Source organism: Odocoileus virginianus, chromosome 12 (genome assembly GCF_023699985.2).
Source record: "Odocoileus virginianus isolate 20LAN1187 ecotype Illinois chromosome 12, Ovbor_1.2, whole genome shotgun sequence".
NCBI lineage: Eukaryota > Metazoa > Chordata > Mammalia > Artiodactyla > Cervidae > Odocoileus > Odocoileus virginianus.
In genome coordinates this window covers 56,684,738-56,702,774 of record NC_069685.1, presented here as the reverse complement: position 1 = coordinate 56,702,774, position 18,037 = coordinate 56,684,738, and the positions used below count along the sequence as shown (strand labels likewise).

Sequence of the window (18,037 nt, the reverse complement as noted above, 5' to 3'; positions counted from 1 at the left end):
AGCATATGGGATCTTTAGCTGCAGCATATGGAATCTAGTTCCCTGACTGGGGATTGAACCCTGGGCCCCCTGTGTTGGGAGCGTGGAGTCTTAAGTCCCTTTACACATTTAGTCGTGTGTCTCTTTGCTGTCTATCCTCTGGGGCTGTGCTGTCCAATACAGGAGCCACCAGCCACACGTGGTGAACAATTAAATCTCAATTAACATGACACAAAATTAAAAAATTCAACTCCTCAGCTACCGGGTCATCCAACCTCCAAGGTGGTCCCCAATGGCCCCTGCCTCTTGGTATTTATGCCCCTCATGTGTACTCCCCTCCTGCTCTCCTGTGAAACCAGGTCAGAACAGACACTGCCAAGACACTGCCACTTCCTCCCTGTTCTCTCTTGGATCACTCGGTCTGGAGGTAAACCAGCTGCTGTGCCGTGAGGACACTCGTGCAGGTCTAGGGAAGAGGCCAATGTGGTGGGGAACTGAGGCCTCCTGGCAACAGTCATATGAGGCCACAATTTTGGAAGTGAAACCATCAACCTCAGTTGAGCCCTCGGATGAGACTGCAGCCCTGCCCAGCATCTTGACTGTGACCTCCTAAGAGATTCCAAGGCAGAACTTCCCAGCTGAGCTGTTCCTGAATTCCTGACCTTCAGAAACTGTGAGATAATACCAAACATTTATTGTTTTAATCTGTCAAGATACTCAGTTATAGTGTGATAGGTAACTAACACAGTGGTACCTGTCATGTCTCAAGTGCTCTAACACCATGCGTGCAACAGTGCAGAAAACATCATAGGATGTTTCCATCCTTACAGAAGGTTCTATCAAATAGCACGACCTCAGAATGAACACCCCACAAAGCTTCTCCCTCCCCAGCTCCTGGGAAGACTGTCTGGTGCCCAGCAGACTTTCAGTAATTTTTGGTTGAATGAAAGACTAAATAAACACGGCCTAGGAGTTGAGAGCCTGCAAGGTGACTTCAGCCTGACTCCCTGGAGTCAAGGCACTGAGAAGCAAAGACCAGCACCAGCTAAGTGATCATGTGCAGGGCATGTGCTAAATGCTTTGTGCACAATCTCCAGTTTTCACATTTTACATGTTGGGCAAAGTCACCCATCTAAGGTCATGGAGCCCTCTGGATTAGAACCCAAAGCTGCAGGGCTCGAAGCTTGGACTCTCACTCTTTAAGTCCTGGCTCAGGAGCCTCCGTTAGCTTCTGGGGGCTCCCGCACCAAGCCTGCTTCTGGCTAAAGATGTTCAGCATGGCATGGACCAGAATGGGCGGAGACCACCAGATGTTGCCTAGGCAGGCTTCACAGGTAGCATTAAAAAAACAGACAGAGAAAGAAGAAACAGCAGCAGCTTCAGGGGAGCTCAGCAGCAACCAATCTGCTCAACAACCAGTGAGGTGGGGCGGGTGGCTCTGACGATGACAACAATGATAACGTCTGATCCCTTACATGCCGGCTGCTGTTCAAAGCACTCCTGGTGTATGAGTTCAGTGAGGATGTGCAAGCAGGTGAAGACGCAGGACAACACTAAACCCACCAGAAGACCTCTACTATTTCACGAAACTGGTCTTTGGGTGCAGTGGTCTGCTTCCATCTCTAACACCTACTGAACCTCTTTTCAAATTAAGCAGAGGCTGTCTCTGGGCACTGGTGTCTGGCTCCAATAAGGAAAGCCCCGTAAAGATGTAAAGAATAAGAAGTCTAGGTCTTACTGCTGCTTTTGGTTCATCAAAGCACCAACAACTCTAGACTGACTCTGCCTTGGCTCACTGATACCAGCAAGAACAAGCAGGCTCTGCTTGCTTCTCTGGCCTGTGTTCCTTTTGTTGTAATGAGTGTGCATTACACGTTTACTCCAGGGACTGGTGCAGTCCCAGTTCACCAGGGGAAAGGGCATCGAAGCTGGCATGTGGGGCACCTCCTTGATCAGGACGGGGCCCCAGGGGTGAGAAGGGTTGGGTCAGTGAGGATGTTAAAGGGCCATGAGACGCCCTCTGCGGCACCAGCGTCGGGGCTAAAGGGACGGACTCAGATTCAAGGGAAGGGGCAGGGGGTGGGGAGTGGAGACTCACTTGGTGGCTCGTTCCGAGATCCTCACTTCCAGCTTGTGGCCGTCCACGACGTGACCCTGCGAGGGGAGACAACACATTCTGTCCTTCTGTCTTAAGAAACACGCGCCCGTAGCACCGTCCTTTGCTGGAGCGGGCTTCGGCAGAGCGAGGGGAACGGCAACGCCGGCGGGGGCTGACTGTTTCAGGGCAGAGAAGCCCGCTGGGGTCAAGGACCGAGAAGGGTTTCTCCTCAAAGTGGCTCCTGCCAAGCGTGGGCAGCAGCTGCTGGTGATGGAGCCCCAGCCCTCCGAGTCCTCTCACGCCAAGAATAGCCTTGACCTTTAAGCCATTCGACGGGCACAGAATTTTCCATTGTTTATAAGCATTTTCAGGCCAAGTAAGCCCCTTCGGTCTGGCTTCCAGAGAGAGACTTCGGTTTGAATTGTAGGCTCTTGGGAAAAAAAAATCTAAATCACAGCGGAGATACCTCTAAAGTGAGGCTCTAATGTGGGTCCCTTAGGCAAAACTGGTGTATTAGCAAAATTACCCTTGAAAATCCTTTAAATCTCCCATAAAATACAGCACACACAGCCTTGTAGAAACGGTTCTGGGCGGCAACATGCCCATATGCAGCACAAAGCAAGGCACAGAACGTAACTCTCCCGTGTGCAGGGGGAGGTCTGAGACTCCTGGATGACGTGGATGAGAACAGACAGACCACTGGGCCTGCACAGCTGAAATCCACTTAGAGGAGCACATGGCATCTAACGACACAGTTGGATTTCCAGTGTCTCTTGAAAAAAACCACAAACAAAACAAAAAGCCAGAGACGATGTGGTATGGCTGGGGCCCACCTGCCTGTGAGGCGGTAACTGGCTGAGGCCAAGACGTGGCCTCTTTAGATGGGGGAGGCACCCCAATTCTACTCTGGGTGATGCCAGCCCCTGGGCTCGTTTACAGGGCCAACCTGGCCCTGTGGGCACCTGAGGTGGAGAGCAGAGAGCCTTTCCTGGTGGAAGAAGAGGCCACCCCTGCCCCAACCCCCACCGAAACCTAATTCAGCTCTTTTGGGAGTCACCTTGGGCCAAGGGGCGAGTCATCAAAATTCTACAAAAATGTCTACAAAAACAATCAAACGGGCTAAGCGCCCAGTTACATTTCCTTTAACCCCTAAGGCCTTTCTCTTGACCAGCAAGCTCTACTGGGACAGACTCAGTTGCCTGGAGGGTCCCTATGATGAAGCCCGGCTCCCCAGAGAGGTGGCCCTGTATGGGTGCCCTTACCACCCAGAGTCCAGCCAGCACATGTCTTAAACAAGGAGCCGGGAGGGCGTGGCCCTGGCTTATACACTCCGCCCTGGTCAGCTCCATCTCACACTGCCTGCCTGGCCTAGACAGACACGGGCCGTTCCAAATACTGGTTTAAAAGGGATCCTGGACCCCTGTGAGCCCCTTCCCTGGTCCCTGCATTTAGGAGCTTATTCAAGAGGCAGAAGCATGAGTGCCCAGCCTGCCCACAGTGGCCCCCCTCCAAGCCTGGCCGCCACCCTGCGTGGCTGCAGGAATGGCAGGTGATAGCAGGGAGCCAGGGGGTCTCCAGAAAGGAGGAGGTGCACAAGAAAGCACTGCTCCTGCCCCTTCCTGCCAGCGAACCTGAGCCCTTCTTATGACCTGGTCTTGGCGTTACTCCTTCAGAGGTCTGCTTCACCGGTCTCCCCGAGGCCTGGCACAAACCAGGCTCTTGATCAAGAGACTGAATGAGTGCACCGCAGAGAGTTGGGGGAGCCGAGGAAGCCGCAGGGCCTCAGGCCGCTGTCCCCTAGGGCCTCAGAAGATGTGGACCTGCTTGCACTCCTGCTTCATCTCAGAAGCTGGACAGGACACCCACCCCACTACCTGCCTAGCACCGCCCCTGGGGGACCTCAGCCAAGACCCCCCACTTACCTGGAGCTGCTTGAGAGCTTTCTGGGCCTGCTCTGGCTTCCTATATTCCACGAACCCAAACCCCATGGACAACAGCGCTCCTGAAACAGACAGAGCCGGGAGTTGCACCAGGGCGCCGGGTGGGGAGGAAAATGAAGAAGCTGGGACGGACCAAGTTCAAAGGCTTCTGGGGCCCCCTGGGCGTCCCCTCAACCCTCTCATTTCTTCATGCCCCTCTTGGTTCCCAGAAAGACCCCAGCCCCCGGCCTGCCATTTATTACTGGTCGTCTTGAAGAATCAGCCAACGTGGTTACAGAGCCGCCACCTGAGGCCTGGCAGACTATTAATTAGCAGATGATAGACACAATAATTAACTTTGTGATAGAATCCCGTCTTCCACAGGGAGGGATGACCGCCTTTGGGCCAAGCAGCAAAAAACTCAACCCGGGCAGTCCCCTGCTTCCATACGTAACGCACAGAATGGACACATGCAACAGAGTCAAGGGCGCCAGGGGCTTACTCTGCAAAGTGCTCCTGACCATCCAGTGAACTCCGGTTCCCAGGTTTCAGATATCAGCTTGGGACAGGGAGAGTGACTATGTTATGAGAACCCCTCTGGCTTCATACTGCTGGGGCATGAGTAGCAAGGGTTCAGACAGCCAGGGGCAGTGCAACCATTTATAGGGAACTTGGCTTCCTGTACATAAACATGTGTAACTGCAGGTACGTACGAATAAGCTCTCTCTTGACATCTCGCCCTTTTGACACAAAATGGGATGTCGATTACTGACTTCATTCTGTAACTCTCTTTCACAGCTGCACTCAAAGAGGGCTGGCTCAAGGCTGACGGGCTCAAAGGAGGTTCAAAGGTGTATCATTACCGCCTCAGTGGTCCGCATCTCTGCATCTCTCCTTCGAGAGACTGCGCCTCTGCCACGTGCTCCTGCCTGTTTGCATTTCCGCTCACAACTACGTGTTGTCACAATGGGGGGGCCCAAGGCAGGAAGGCATTCCACAAACAGCCCAGATGTGCGTGGCTCTCTGGGCAACGCCAGGGAGGCTCAGACGGATCTGCTGGTTGACAGGCCACACCACCCTGTGGGGACCTCCAGTATTTGTGTCTCAGAGGATCTGCGCAAGCTCCGTTCTCAGGGTCAAAGGTGTGGGTGGTGGGTGAGGGGTGTCTGTGCCTGCAGGCTATTTAAAAAGTGCATTGAGATGGTGCAGACAGCAAGTAGTCACAAGGTCAAGTTCGTCACCGAGTCACTGGCGCTGTGCAGATCCATTCTGCCCTTCTCCTGCCCTGGGAGGCTGACGGCCACAGACAGCACAACCTGGGCTGCCTGGCCACCTGGCTTCCTGCTGGGGTTCAGCCAGTGGGAAGCCCTGACTTGAGATGGTGGGCGGAGGAGAGGGCTGAGGGTCTTGGTTCCTTCCATGCACGCCATCGTCTCCCTGCTCTGGCGTGTCCTGGCAGCACCAGTGTCCAGTCCACACCCTTGGCTCTGCTGGTGGCTCTTCTTCTTTGAGTATTTCTTTATTTGGCTGCATCCAGTCTTAGTTGCGGCATGTACGTTAGTTGCAGCATGTAAGATCTTCAGTTGCGGCATGTGGGATCTAGTTCCCCGACCATGGATTGAGCCCTGGCCCCCTGCATTGGAAGCATGGAGTCTTCAGCCTCCTGCCCGCCCCCCACCCCCTGGGAAGTCCTTGGGGGCCCCTCTTCTACGGCTCTGGTCACAGGACTCCCTCCCCCACAGCCTCTGGGTTCAGCAGGGAAGGGGTGCTCTCCCACAGGACCCACTGCCTCAACACCCCCTGAGGGTCCCCTCAGCCCAGCCCAGCCCAGGGGCTCCTTCATTACAACTGTCCCCTTGATGATCCCAGCTGAGCCAGCTTTCTGGTTCCTCTGGAGCCCCTCGCTGATAACAGACACTGATGGATGAGCCCCAGAGAGCAGGGCTCTCAAACAGAGGCTCTTGAAAGACTGTAGATCTTGAGAATTGCTCACGACACCGGAAGACCAAGTAACTGCTCTAAAGCTGGAGAGTGTTCTGGGGGGCCGGGGGGCAGGCTCCAGAGGGGCAAAGTGACACCAAAACCCGCAGGAACAGCCTCAGCTGGAGCGGGCAACCCCTCTGCCAGCATGACTCATGCCCCAGACTTCAGGGATCACCTCTTTTCCTGAACCCCGCACAACAGAGCCTTCATGTTGTTCACCTGGTACTTTACATTGTAGCCTTTCCTCGTAGCCTAAATTATGTATGTAGTTCTTGGGGGAACAGGGATGTTATGGTTTGAACTGTGCCCCACCCCCACCCCCCAATGTGTATGCTGAAGTCCTAATCCTTGCCTCTCCGAATGCGACCTTATCTGGAGACAGGTTCCTTACACAGATAGTCAAGTTAAAGATGAGGTCATTAGACTTCCCAAGTGGTGCTAGGGGTAAAGAACTCTCCTGTGCAAGAGACGTAAGAGGTGGGGATTCAATCCCTGGGTTAGGAAGATCCCCTAGAGGAGGGCATGGCAATACACTCTAGTATTTTTCCCTGGAGAATACCATGGACAGAGGAGCCTGGTGGGCTACAGTCAATGGGGTCTCAAAGAGTCAGACACGACTGAAGTGACTTAGCAGCATCAGGCTAAGCCCTAATCCAATTAAGACTGTTGTCCTTATGAGAAAGAAAAGGGGTGGTGGGAGCGGGTGGGATTTGAGCACAGGGTAGGTGTACATGGGGAGAAGGCCATGTGAACATGAAGACCTTCACCTGCAAGCCGAGCAGCGAGGGAACAGCCCTCAGAACAGCACTCCCTGACAGCCCTCAGAATGAAGCAACCCTGCCTGCACCTTTATCCTGGACTTCAGGCTCCCAGAACTGTGGGAGGGTGAACTTCTGCGGTGGAATCCACCTGGTTCCTGGTGCTTTGTGACGGCAGCCCAAACCAATACGGGGGAATGCCCCAAATCCTATGCCACGTGTCTGCTTCAAACCCTCCAAGGCGCCTCTGGGAAAAAGCCCAGACTCCTCTCTCCAGCAGAAAGCCCTTCTGTGATGTGGAATCCGCCTGCATTTCCAGGATCATCTTCTGCCCCTTCAGTACATTCCAGACCTGCTAACACAGCCATCTGCCGCCTCCTTCAGCCACACACCCCGCTAACTGCTCAGCCTCCCTCCTCTCCAAGTCTTGATCTGACATGGAGAACCTCAGGCTGGGCTCCTGTCCAGCCGGGTCCCCTGGGCTCTCACCACTGGCTCATTTATCTCTCAGGACACAGTCATGGGCTGACCCACATGGTATCCCTACAAATGCCCCAAATTGAAGGGACAGGGACTCTGTGGCTACAAAAAAAAAAAGCAAGGGCCGAGGGCCTGTCCATCATCTGTAGGAAGCCAGGGCTGGAAAAGAAAAACATACCAGAGGCCAAGGGACTCGTGAGAATGCCCAAGGTGGACTGGAGGGATGAGGGTGGTATCTGCCCGGCCCAGGCACCCCAAGGCCAGTGAGGGGCGTGGCTGATGACTCGGTGGAGTGTTTCAGGTGCCCCATATCTGGGTGGTTGGTCTTGGGAGGGAAGTGGGAAAGCCCACGATGGGTTGGTTCCTGCTCCTCCCTGGAGGGAAGATCCTCCAGGAGCACAGAGATGCTGGGAGGATGGAGAAGTGTCTGCCGCTGAACAGGGTCAACCCTGCCAGCCCCCTAACAGCCCTGCTCCAAAACCACCCCTGACAATCCAGGGTGGCAAAGGGTCTCAATTCAGGAGAAGCTGATGTGCATGGCTGCTCCCACTGGAAACCACAAGTCTCCAGGGACCCAGAAAAGACGACCATTTTGGACGAGCTAGACAGGGAGAGTTTTGGGGCTGGCAATGATCTGAAATGAAAGGAGACCTTCAGAACGAGCGAGCAAGAGGCACCCTCACCCCCTACCCAGAGCAACACCATTTCTTTCACAACTGTTTCTCTCTGACCGAGCTCTCATGTGGAATACCTGCTTTGTTCTTCTTCTTGGAAATGGAGCAGCTCTTCACCGCACCCACTTTGGAAAACACCTGAAAGAGAAGGTCAGCATGTGTTACCAGCTAATCCTGCAACTGGTGCAGGCGTGTCTTGAAACAGGGGTCCCCAACCTCCAGACTGTGGACCAGTATCTCCAGTAAGATCAGCGGCGGTGTTAGATCAGAAATAAAAAGTGCCCAAGAAATGAAATGCACTTGAATCATCCTGAAACCATGGCCCCCGTCCCAGTCTATGGAAAAATTGTCTTTCACGAAATCGATCTTTGGTGTCAAAAAGGTTGGGGACCGCTGACTTGAAAGCTGGAGGGGACCCAGTCCCCTGCAGGCGTGGGCAGGACGCGAGTAAGAGTGGAGGCTACTGGACTTCCCCATCGTCTTCCCCTCTGCCCCTCCTATGAATGCAACACTCTCGGCCACCAGGGTCTCCTGGCAGGACTGCTCACTGCTGTGCCCCTGCTTGGCTCCGCAAAGCCAGAAGAGTGCACTGGCTTGGCGTTTATGTCAGCCTCGCAGACACCACGTGGGGAGGGGCCTGTCTTCTGACTACAGCTTTCACAATGCATACGCCTCCCCAGGCACCCCGAGAGGGCCTCTCATGTGGCTCATGTGCACAAAGACACCCCTCCCAGTCCCTGGTGGTGTCTGGCCATGCCTCACATCTCTGGGTGAGATGCCCACCACACGGCCTAGCTAACGACTCAAGCAGGTGGCTGCAGGTTCTCATCCACATGCCACCACAGGTCTCGCTTCTAGGTGAGGGGTGGGGGGTGGGAAACAGATGCAGGGACCACCGGGATAGATCAGCAGACCAGAAGTCCCACCCCCACCCATTCCCTCTGGGCCAGGAGGTCACTCACTCCCTTCAGCGTCTCCTCGGTGGTGTCGAAGTTGAGATTTTTGATAAACAGAGAGCACCCGGGAAGGCTCTCCTCCTCCTCCTCCTCCTCCTCTTCCTCCTCCTCTTCCATCTTTGATGAAGCATCATGTGCCGCTCCGTCTGTCGGCTGATCACCTTCTGGGGTCTCACCATCTGCATGGGCCAATCCCCCCACCAAAAGAAATCCGTTAAATGATGTCTTATCTGCCTAAGCACCAGGACCTAAAGCACAGAACCTGCTAGACCAAGAGGGATCAAGAGGGTTCTGTCTCTGAGTGGCCAGTGTCAGGAAGGGACGGGACTCTGTGACTCTGGCTCACGCAGTGTTTCAGCAACTCTCGGGGGGCAAAGTGGGGGAGGGGGAGAAACCATCCTGCCCTTGTCTTCAAGAGAAAGGAGTACGCAGCACAGACCAAAAACCAGGAGCCCTAACTTAGATGAACCAACATTCATCAGAGGGAACAGCACTGCAGGAGAAGGGAAGGGCAAGAGTGAGGTTGTGAGTTACAGGGTGGGCGTAGGGCTGCAACCTGGGCCACCGGTCAGCCCTGGTGGTGAGTGTGGAAGCCTCTTGAGGTTGGGAATTGCATCAGGACTTCCTGAGAAGTTATGCTGCTGGGAAATGTGTTCTGTTTGGGTCAACCTCCCTAGTTTCTTTCATGATCAGGGTCTGGGGACAATCACCCTTCCCCCACATACAGATTTTGGAAGCTCCTCCAATACCGACCCCCACCCCCGCCAACCACCACCACCCCGGAGAAATCAAACCTCATCTTAGCCATTCTCCAAAGCAGTTAGTCCCCACCTCTCCAAGGCTCCCTCCCCCACCCCAGGTCTGAGCCCCGCACACAATGGGGACACTCTGTTCTCCTGCGAACGCTCACATTCAAGTAGTTCAAGCCCAAGGGAGCAGCTGGGGCTGCAAACCCATCCTCTGCACCCTCATGCTGAGCACCAGAGCCATCCCTGTCTCCCTGGCCCTTTCTGATGCAAGCCCACTGCTGGCCAGTCCTAATTAAACTTCAACCGCTTTGTCATGAAACAACCCTTTCAAGTCCTAATGGAAACAGCAACAGTGAGGACTCTGCCGTTCCACATCAGTTGAACATCAGCAGAGGGCAGCCTCTGCTGTTGGCACTCCCGTGGAGGTGAACCCGGAATCTAGACTCTCGCTCCAGGACAAAAAAGAAGAAATCTACATGAAGGCTCCCTCCCCCATGCAAGAAACTCACGCAATTTCCCCAACAAGTGACTCCATGGTGTGGCCATTTGTCCTCAAAACCCAACTTTCAAAGCAAAGTGGGGTGGGAAAAAAAGTATTGTTAATGATGGGGAAGAAAGCTGTGCTGAGAGGCTGACTCCAGGTTCTGAATGAGAACTTCAATCGGAAAGACGACCGTGACCTTCAGCTTCGAAGGACACCCGCCCCACTGGCTCTCCTTGTGCCTGACGTCTCGGACAAGAAAGCAGAAAGGGGCGCTGATCAGATGCCCCACTGCACGCACGGGCTGGCCAGGCACTGTGAGGATGTTCTCCCATTGCTGACCACAGTGGCCACATCACCATAAACGGGAGGGCCTGAAGAAAGTCCCAGAAGTCGCGCATCTGAACCCTAAACCCTCGGCATCTTCAGGTTGGGAGAGAGGTTCATGGGAGAGTGACTGAAAAGAATTTTTTTCTGCAGATAAGACTGGTGGGGTTGATGGTGACCGGGAGAGCTCATGGCCATTTAAGGGGCAGCCTGCTCGCGGCACCAGCCAACAGCTGCCACGTGGGCAGATGGACCCCAGTTACGGACGGGTGCTTGAAGCTTTCACAAGAAGCTGCGGGGTCATGGCTGAGGGCACAGACCTTGGAGCTGGCGGTTGCGGGGCACAGCCTGGCTCCTTCCAGATGTGGGACCTTGCAGAAGTCCTTCAGCCTCTCTGTGCCTCCTTTCCATTCAGAAAAGGGGAAGGGCAATCACACAGTTATAAGAATTAATGCACAGACACCCTGGCAGAACAGCACCTGGGCCAGGCGAAAATGCCGCGAATCCCCAACTCTGAAGGCCCATGGCCGTGGGAGGCAGGCTGGCCTGTGGTCGGCTTTAGAGAACAGCTGGAGGGTGCCACAGCTCTGAGTCCGGGGGACTGTGTCTCTGCCGGCCATGTCCCTGGGAAGGGCTTCCTCCTCCCTGGGTGGCCAGGCCCTGCTGTGGGCCATGCCTGCGTCTAGAAAGGCATGCAAATGGCCTAGGACGAAGCCAGAGGTCAAGTGAAGTGCGCTTCTGCCCCTGACCTCCAGTGAGCAGAGGACAGGAAGACTGGGAAGGAGAAAGGATGTATCATGAACCAAACAGACCGCTTGCCAATGACCTCACCAGGATCCAGGAAAAGAGGGAAGAAGCAGGAGCAGGATGGGGTGGGGGTGGGGGTGCTGGGGACCAGGGGGAAGGCTTGGAAAGCAAGGTGGGGTGGAAGGGGGCTGGGAGAGGCAGGGGGTGGGGGCTATGCTTCCATCTGTGGTTGGCACAATAAAATCCAGTCACGCGTCGCCACATGGGGCTTTATTATAATCGGGCCGCAGAATTTACGGTGTCTCCCTCCCCTTCCCGGCTCTGGGCGCGGAAAGCTGACAGCACAGACTGTTATCAGTTGCAAGCAGCTTTTCAGGACCTCCCCCCACTCGGAGCCCTTTATCTGGAGGTGAGGGTCTTGGTTGTGGGGAGATAAAACACACTGTCCCCCTCCCTCGAGACGGGTACAGAGAACGGAGGGCTTTGCAGAAAAGGCGGCAGGGGCAGGGGGAGGGGAGAGGGGGGCAGTGAACAAAAACTCCTCCATCCATTCCCCTCCTGCTCGGCTTCCTGGGGAGCCTGGGAAAATCCAGGGCTGGCGGCTGGCTGAGTCCCCGGGGCCAAGGGGACTGGGAACTGGGGAAGCTTCGCGGACAGTGTGTAGAGGGCGGGCGTGGGGGAGGAGCGGGTGAAAACGAACAGCTCGGGGACCATGTATGTGATACGAGTAAGAAAGAGAACAAAAAAGGGTGAAAGGAGGCCGGGAGATGAGCTCTGTGGGGATCTGCCTGCCGACGACGCAGGACTCAGTGGGGCCTGAAATCAGCAAAGGCGCGCACAACTTCTTGGCCCCAAATCCCCTGTATTTGCCACAACTATGGGCTCCCTCCTCCCCGCTCCAAGGCCGCCTTTGTATGAGTTATGGCAGGACCTTGGACAGCAGCCCCTTGGAGGAGGCAGGGCCTGGCCCGGGATGCTCAACACCTGCAATCGAGGGGTGGGCGGGGCGGTCCTCTACCTTCTGACCAGCGTACACTATTTCGGCAAAGCCTCCCCTTGCAGGGCTCCAAAACATTCTGCATCCAGGGCCCATGTCTATGACTGTGACATCTCGGCTACCCCCTAAAAGCTCCCCCTGTCCCCCGGCCAGCCCAGGAGCTTCTGGAGAAGGTGGTATGTGTTGGGCCCATCCTGGTCACCCCAGCTCAGCAGCTGGCACCTGGCCGATGCTCAGGGCTGAGTTCGAGACCATCCTTTCAGCTGACAGTGCTGAACCAGGCAGGACGCAGGTCAGACTAACGGTGATGGACGGGTGGCTTCTCACCGCTCTCTCATAAACGCCTTCTGCCCGATGTACAGATGCAGAACAGCATCGGAGAAGGCTGGTGGCCCGCCCGGCCACGGGGCTAGGAGAGGACAAAGAAGACAGAGGCTTCCCCAGGAGCCGTAAGCCTCACATCCTGAGGAGCCGGGGTGCCTAGTACAGGGCCTGGCAGTGAGGAAATGTGGCTTTGGCCCGCGGACTTGCTCAGCACCCACTTCCTGCTCTCCCACATGACACCAGGTGCTTTTTCGGGTGCTGGGGTATAGCAGTGCGGAAGCAAAAGCAGTGCCCGCCCTGTGGGATGGACGGCTAGTGAGGGAGTTGGACAGACAGGAAGCGAAGCAGTAAGGATGCACATCTGGAAGTGATAAGCGTTTACAACAAAGTTAAGAACAAGGTGAGGACTTCCCTGGTGGTCCCATGGTTAAGAATCTGCCTGCCGATGCAGGGGACACAGGTTCGATCCCAGATTGGGGAAGATTTCACATACTGCCTTGGGGCAACTAAGCACATGAGCCACAACTACTAAGCCCACATGCCCTAGAGCCTGTGCTCTGCAAGAAGAGAAACCACCGCGATGAGAAGCCTGAGCACTTCAATGAACAGTAGCCCCCATTCGCCGCAACTAGAGAAAGCCCACGTGCAGCAACCCAGCTTGCACAGCCAAAACTTAATTAATTTTAACTAAAGAGGGAGATGAGACGGTGGGTGTAAATCGGCACCCATGAGGGGAGCCACGGCGATGACTGGCACGGATGGCGCCACGTGCTGATGCTGGGCTAACGATGGAGAACAGAGCTTCCAACGTCACCAAGCTCTACTACGTGCTGGGGCTCGGGACACAAGGCCAAGGATGACCCAGCCCCTACTTGTCACAGGGGGAGACAGAGAAGCACAGAAACCCCTCTTCCTGCATTCATTCACTCCTTTCGACTCACATTCCTCGAGCCACTCCATACCTGGGGCCCCATGGTGTGCCTGGCGCCCAGCAGAGTAGGAGGGTGATGCCCTCATGGTCCCCCCTCCAGCAGTGAGTAGGAGGGCGATGCCCTCATGGTCCCCCCTCCAGCAGTGAGTAGGAGGGCGATGCCCTCATGGTCCCCCCTCCAGCAGTGAGTAGAAGGGCGGCTCCATGCCCTCATGGTCCCCCCTCCAGCAGTGAGTAGAAGGGCGGCTCCATGCCCTCATGGTCCCCCCTCCAGCAGTGAGCAGGAGGGCGGCTCCATGCCCTCATGGTCCCCACTCCAGCAGTGAGTAGGAGGGCGATGCCCTCATGGTCCCCCCTCCAGCAGTGAGTAGGAGGGCGGCTCCATGCCCTCATGGTCCCCCCTCCAGCAGTGAGCAGGAGGGCGGCTCCATGCCCTCATGGTCCCCCCTCCAGCAGTGAGCAGGAGGGCGGCTCCATGCCCTCATGGTCCCCCCTCCAGCAGTGAGTAGGAGGGCGGCTCCATGCCCTCATGGTCCCCCCTCCAGCAGTGAGCAGGAGTTTAATAACTTAAGTGAAAATCAAAGTTGACTATAATTTGAGGCTGCAGGGGACGTCACAATTACAGGGGACACTCCTGACATTCAGGGAGCAGGGTCAGCAAGATGTCTCACCGTTCAATTCGCACAACAGGGCTGACGAGGGAGAGCTGTGCTGCGGACTGCCAGCGGCGCCCCCACCCTGCCCAAGCATGAAGCGGGTGGGGTCGCAGGTCCGTCCCCTTTCCTGCCTTTGCAGTCACTGGACACCAGAGGGAGCCATCCCAAGAACCCGGAGATTGAGGACCTCTTACAACAGCCCACAACAGCCAGGCTCACCTATCCTGGCAGATCTATCAACTAGAAGGTGGTCTTCTCTTGCTCTGCTCTGAATCCCTCCTAACAAATTCTAGTTGCTTCTTTTTCCCCTTTCACAACCTTTACTTGACAAATCAAAAAAAGTCAGCTTACCTTAACCATACCCATCATTTTTACGTTCTGTTTTTTAAGGACATTTTTCATGCCTATAAAATCAAAAAGTCGGGCACCCACCAGTGTCAGGATGAAAAAAACTTTCAACCGAATACCTGATACACACTTCGGTGCTGCCCCCAGTCCGCCCTTCCCCTGCCTGTTGCCTCAGGACACCCTGATCTCAGACCCGGCTCTCACCTGTTTCTGCCTCCATCCTGTCCGTTCCCGCTGGTTCCACTGGTGCGTCTTGGAGTTCTTCTTTCTGGGGGGCTGGACTGGAAAAGACGCCCATCGGAGCCCACTCCAGATAAAGGGGGACGTGGTGGAACTGCAGAGAAGCGGGGAGAGGGACTCAGTCCACGACACAGACCAAGAGCCTGAGGCTCAGAGTATGGGTGACTCCCTCCCCACCACCCCAGGCAGTGGAGTCAGGAGGGGCACAGCCTAGAACCCTACGTGCCGTCTGAGGCCTGAGAACACGGGGGCCCTTGCTGGTTCAGGGGAGAGGTCAGAGCATCTGCTGTCGCTGGACACATCTGTGTCCCCTTAACCTTCTCCAATGGGGTGTGAATGGCAGCAGAATTGGGGGCAGAGCCACGGATACAGGGCAGCCCCCCTGGAGGAGGTACAGCAGGCTGTGGGGCACCAGGCTTTCTCTCCTTCCACAGACACACACTCACAGAGAGCGCTTGTGCACACATGTGCGTGCAGAGGGTTTTTGTTTTGAAAGGATAAACAAGACAAACAGTCTGCAAAGCATTGAAGTGCTTGACAGAGAGCAGCTACTTGCAGTGGGTTCAATGGTGGCCCTTCAAATGATAAGTCCATGTCCCAATTCCCAGAACATCTGAATGTGGAAAAAACGTCTTTGCAAAAGTTTGTTAAGTAAATGATTCTGAGATGAGGTCACTCTGGATTACTTGGTAAGGCCCTAAATCCAATGACAAGAATTCGTGTAAGAGAAAAGGAGAGGGAAGATCTGAGTTGAAGAAAAGGAGAAAGCTGTGTGGACAGAAGCAGAGACTGGAGTGATGTGGCCACAAGTCAAGGGATGACTAGAGTCATCATATCCCAGAAGGGGCCAGGAAAGATCTGTGCCCCGACCTCTAAGAGCCTTCAGAGAGAGCATTGCCCTTGGCCCTTGAACACCTTGATTTCAGAGTTCAGACCCCCAGAACTGTGACAGAAAACATTTCTGTTCCTTTAAGCCACTAAATTGGTGTTATTATGGCAACCACAGAAAGGAATACACTAATATATATATTTTTTCTGCTGTTACCAAAGGGCTTCCCAGGTGGCACTAGTGGTAAAGAACCTGCTTGCCAATGCAGCAGATATAAGACAACAGTTTCGATCCCTGGGTCAGGAAGATCCCCTGGAGGAGGGCATGGTAACCCACTCCATTATTCCTGCCTGGAGAATCCTATGGACACAGGAGCCTGGCAGGCTGCAGTTCACGGGGTCACAAACAGTCGGACACAACTGCAGTGACTTAGCATACACCAAAAAACAGGAGGTAGCCTGCCTTTCAGCTTTCAACTAATCGTAGGTACAAGGCATCCAAAGCACCATGGATGATGGTTCAAGTTTACAGGGGACTAGAAAGCTGACGGACCCAGCGTCAGCAGGGAACCAAGGCAGGCTTCCCGGGGGATGTTTGGAGCCTGCCTTTCACATTCCCCATTCAGAGGTGCTCCCAGGGGTGGGGTGACAGTTGCAATCTTGACAGAGACAGGTGGTTTCCAGCACAAGTAGGGTCTAAGATCTAAGCCAGGACGGCCTATCTGTCAGCTCCCTCCGTCCTCTCCTGCAAGCGGGGCTCGGGTGGCCTTACCTTGGAGTAGGCTAGGTGTCGGAAGGCCTTGCGGGCCTCCAGCGGCTCCAAGAACTCCACGATGGCCGTGACGCCGCCCTCCGGCAGGAGCACACGGCCCAGGCTGCCGAAGCGGCTGAACGTCTCCTGCAGCTCAGCCGCCAGGGTGCCTGCAGGGAGATTCTTCACCAGGATCACAGTCTTGCTTCGCTCGGCGGCAGCCTACAGGGAGGGGACAGCTCAGTTGCGATGACGGGAGGGAGTCACTGGCCCTCCGGTTGCAGCAAGTGATGGGTGGGTAAACCCAGACCAGGCACCCATGTAAGACCTTAGGTACCAGGCCCTTAGGAATCTGGCCCAGGAGACCCCGCTCTCTCTGGAGGGGGATGAGGGGTGGGGATGAGGGTGAGGGCTCCAGGGTTGGACCCCCCACCCCGACCCGGGTCAAATTCCAGCCCCATCATTTCTGAGGCGAGGCAGATTCTGACACTGCCCGACCACAGCCCTCGGTGGACCTTCTGGAACACTCCAGCCAGGGCTGGGAGCTGCATCCCGGCACTCAGGGCCTCTGCCAGGAACTGCAGACCGCCTGCCACCACACGTGTGAGGAGTTAACACCGGGTGGGAGCGGCCCATGGTCCTCTGGAGTTGGTGCGTCCCCAGTCCTTTGGGTGGGACAACTCTGATGTGAGTTGGGTGGCTGTCCCCCCAGGAAAGCCTCAGCCTGCCGCCCCACCAGCACGGCCTGTACTGGGCTCATCCCGCCTCACCCCTTCTTGCCTGTGTGTTGTCCAATGAACTACCTGCGCTTGAATCTGTCACTGAACTGGCTTTTGGAAGAACCCAAAACAAGACACCAGGTGTCCAGCCTTGAGACATGTACTCGGCTATGGCTCAGCTGATCACCTTTCACAGGGACACAGCACCCATTTCATGGATTATTCCAGGAAAGGAGTCTATCAAGTTGACACAAGCAAACTGATTCAGTATGAGCCGGCTAACGTTAGCAATTATTTTCTTAAAAATGCATGGCGGATGGAGTATAAAAGCTGAAAAAATGAACAGGAAGGAGTCCAGGCATGGGGTCTATCTGGGTACAAGTCTCAATTCGGCCACTGGTCTAATCTGAAACCTTCAATCAAGTGTTTTTCCTCTAGGCCTATTTTCTTTTCCTTTGTTTTATACTGGAGTATACTTGGTAAAGAATCTCCCAATGTAGGAGATACGGGTTCGATCCCTGGGTTTGGAAGATCCCCTGGAGAAGGAAATGGCAACCCACTCCAGGATTCTTGCCTGGAGAGTCCCATGGACAGAGGAGCCTGGGAGGTCACTCAGAGTTGGACATGACTGTACAACTAAACAACACAGCTGACACAACGTTGTGTTAGTTTTCAGGGTACAGTGAAGTGATTCATTTATACACATAGTCATTCCTTTTCAGTCTTTTCCCATACAGGTTGTTACAGAATATTGAGTTGAGCTTCCTGTGCTCTTCAGTAGGTTCTCCTTTTTAAAAAAATTTGTTTATTTTCTGGCCATGTGACTTGTGGGATCTTAGTTTCCAGACCAGGTACTGAACCCATGCACCTTGCAGTCAAAGTATGGAGCCCTAACCACTGGATCGCCGAGGAAGTCCCTAGTAGATACTTTTCGGCATTTCTTTGGCCACACCACTTGGGATCTTAGTTCCCCCAACCAGGGATCAAAACCAGTCCTGCTGCAGTGGACATGCAGAGTCTTAGCCACTCTGGACCACCAGGGAAGTCCTACAGTAGGTCCTTGCTGATTATCTTTATCCCTCCCCACCATGT

At 55.0% G+C, this 18,037-nt stretch overlaps 1 protein-coding gene across 1 annotated transcript in view; it reads right to left on the bottom strand.

The window, feature by feature from the left end:
• Window positions 1-18,037, bottom strand: part of RBM19 (RNA binding motif protein 19) — a 122,764-nt gene that overhangs the window by 86,465 nt on the left and 18,262 nt on the right. The window contains exons 15-20 of the mRNA XM_070475327.1: window positions 16,248-16,448; window positions 14,612-14,741; window positions 8,854-9,026; window positions 7,969-8,029; window positions 4,000-4,079; window positions 2,078-2,133 (exon numbers count right to left, since the gene is read on the bottom strand). Of these exons, the coding sequence (XP_070331428.1) occupies window positions 2,078-2,133; window positions 4,000-4,079; window positions 7,969-8,029; window positions 8,854-9,026; window positions 14,612-14,741; window positions 16,248-16,448 (701 nt within the window). The remainder of the gene's footprint in view (window positions 1-2,077; window positions 2,134-3,999; window positions 4,080-7,968; window positions 8,030-8,853; window positions 9,027-14,611; window positions 14,742-16,247; window positions 16,449-18,037) is intronic.